At 47.5% G+C, this 2,307-nt stretch overlaps 1 protein-coding gene across 2 annotated transcripts; it reads right to left on the bottom strand.

Moving 5' to 3' along the window:
• Positions 1-671: 671 nt before the first annotated feature.
• Positions 672-1,656, bottom strand: LOC123440541. Of its 2 annotated transcripts, XM_045117106.1 has the most exons (3): positions 1,529-1,656; positions 1,259-1,405; positions 672-1,171 (listed from the first exon to the last, which is right to left on the bottom strand). In XM_045117106.1, exons 1-3 carry the CDS (start codon positions 1,538-1,540, stop codon positions 890-892), a joined length of 441 nt encoding a protein of 146 aa, XP_044973041.1. In that variant the 5' UTR covers positions 1,541-1,656; the 3' UTR covers positions 672-889. The 2 variants fall into 2 exon arrangements, with proteins under 2 accessions (XP_044973041.1, XP_044973040.1); XM_045117105.1 differs by lacking the exon at positions 1,529-1,656 and having other exon boundaries at positions 1,259-1,522.
• Between the last annotated feature and the right edge of the window lie 651 nt (positions 1,657-2,307).

The following is a 2,307-nucleotide window of genomic DNA, read 5'->3' as shown; positions in this document are numbered from 1 at the left end:
CTTTAGCAAAATCTTTTTTATTAGCACTAAGCCCCACATGTCATACATACAGAAAATGTGACAAAATTCCCTAAAGCAAGTCAAAGTGCAGGTAACTATTTAAGCACCTCAACGAAGACAAGTGTGCCAAAATAGTGTGACAATACTCCAATCACGCTCCTAGTACTAAGAAAATCTACTACTCAGGCTAATTCAAAAGGAAGCTGCTACATATTCATTGACGGATCTTTTAAAAAAAGCCATCTTACTCGCCGTCCGATTGCATGACGTGGGTCGTCGTTTCTCTTTTCGATTTTCCTGTCACAATCGCCTTGTTGCGAAGATCATTCCCGCAACAAGATCCCAGTTGCAAAACTTGTTCTCTTTTTTTCTGCAACTTTTTTGCAACAAGAGTCTTGTTGCAAACATAATTCCTATGACAAGATCTTGTTCATTTCTCTTTTTTATTTTTCTGCCACAAGCGCCTTGTTGCAAAACTCATTCTTGTAATAAGATCCCAGTTACAGACCTCGTTATTTTTTTCTGCAACAAGATCCTAGTTACCGTTCTTATTATTTTATTTTTTTTGTAACAAGACTCCTATTGAACATAAAACGTAGAACAATATCTCAGTTGCAAATGTTCGCTGGAGATAAGAGAAAAATACGAGCCATGGTGCAGACTGGGACATGGCGTACAAGGAAAACGATGGATGTTTAGTGCGGGATCCTTCGGATGATTAGAATCTTTTTTTCATTTTAAAAAGAGCAACAACACGTATATAAAAAAAGCAACAACACGTTCCTCCAAAAAAGAAAAAGATGAGCAACAACATGCAATTTATTTATTTTTTTGAATAAGAACATGCAAATCTTGTTCCTCCGTCGGTTGCACCGTGGATACGGGTCCGTCAGGCACGGTTCCACGGAAGCATCCTGTGGAGATGGCCGCTGCTCCCGCTAGCCCTCCGCTCCATCTCGAGGAACTGGCCGAGCGACGGCGCCGCGCCGCCGCCGTTCTCCAGGTGGCTCCGGAGGCATAGCGAGAGCAGCAACGCCCGCAGTTTGCCGCCCCTGCCCGCCCTCTCGCCCGGGCGCCTGCTGCGCCGGCTCTCCATGGCGTCCACCAGGCCGATCAGGGCCGCCAGCGTGATGCCGCCGCCGCGGCCAGCGTGCGGCAAAGACCACGCCGACTGCAGCAAACAAAGCAGCAGAGCATCAAATCCAACTGCCACTGTTATATTGCAGGTAGTAGCAATTTGGAGTTGCTAGATTTTAACCTCCGTGTCCAGATCAGACGAAGCGACGGACGAGACGCAATGAGACGGGGTGAAGGCCGCGGTGGAGGAGGAGGAGGAGCCGACGCTCCTGACCGCCCCGGCCCTCGGATTCAGGGTGCCCAGCCCGAGACCCAGAGGCCAGCCGTCCTGCCATGCATGTCTCCCAACCATAGAGATTTGTCACTATCTTTCGTGCTACCGAACAGAGGGCGACTGCAAAGTGCAAGGAAAACAGTAACTGTAACCAGGACAAATATTAGGCAGGCGCACCTCATGGGCCATGAGCAGAGCTCTCCGTAACAAGAGCAGGAGGAAGATCAGATCACCAGTATATAACAGTAAAGGGAGGCGAGCAGAGATGCGCTCAAGGTTATATGGACAAAGGCAATGGTGGTAACACGTGAAAAGGCGGGCCAGCCGTTGGTCAGTAGAGAAAGTTACTTGAATGGCCTCGAGGCAGATAAGAGATTCCAATGCTACATGAACGCGACTGCGAGAGAGGCTGGTCTCGTCTGCAACTGCAATGCAATCCAACAGCATGGGCGCATCGCATTGCCATGCCAGGCCCAGTCTGTGCAGTGTAGGACTTGCGGTCAAGAGGAAGGGGGAGTCCGTCTGGCAGAGGGTCCATAGGATAATCCAGGAACGCATGGAAAGACGGTAAGAATCATTGACGGTGTCAGCGGACCGAAAAAAGGGCGCCCAGAACCATGGCCATCGGAGCGGGCGTGGCTGTTAGAATTATAGCCCGACCCTCAAATCCGACATAGAACGTCCTTGCAAACGATCCGATTATTGAACTGGTAATGAAAAATCGATTCAGACGGATGTCTTCAACATATGCCTCAAAAGGAAGCCAAATCTATTAAATTCTTATAATCCAATGACTTACGGAGTATTATATACTCCCTCCGTTCCTAAATATAAGTCTTTGTAGAGATTTCACTAATGGACTATATACGGATGTATATAGACATACTTTAGAGTATAGATTCAATCATTTTGCTCCGTATGTAGACCTTTAGTGAAATCGCTTAAAAAACTTATAT

The sequence above is a fragment of the Hordeum vulgare genome, chromosome 3H (genome assembly GCF_904849725.1).
Source record: "Hordeum vulgare subsp. vulgare chromosome 3H, MorexV3_pseudomolecules_assembly, whole genome shotgun sequence".
In the NCBI taxonomy this organism is placed as follows: domain Eukaryota; kingdom Viridiplantae; phylum Streptophyta; class Magnoliopsida; order Poales; family Poaceae; genus Hordeum; species Hordeum vulgare.
The sequence above is the reverse complement of the archived record's forward strand: the minus strand, read 5'-3'. Positions and strand labels throughout refer to the sequence as shown.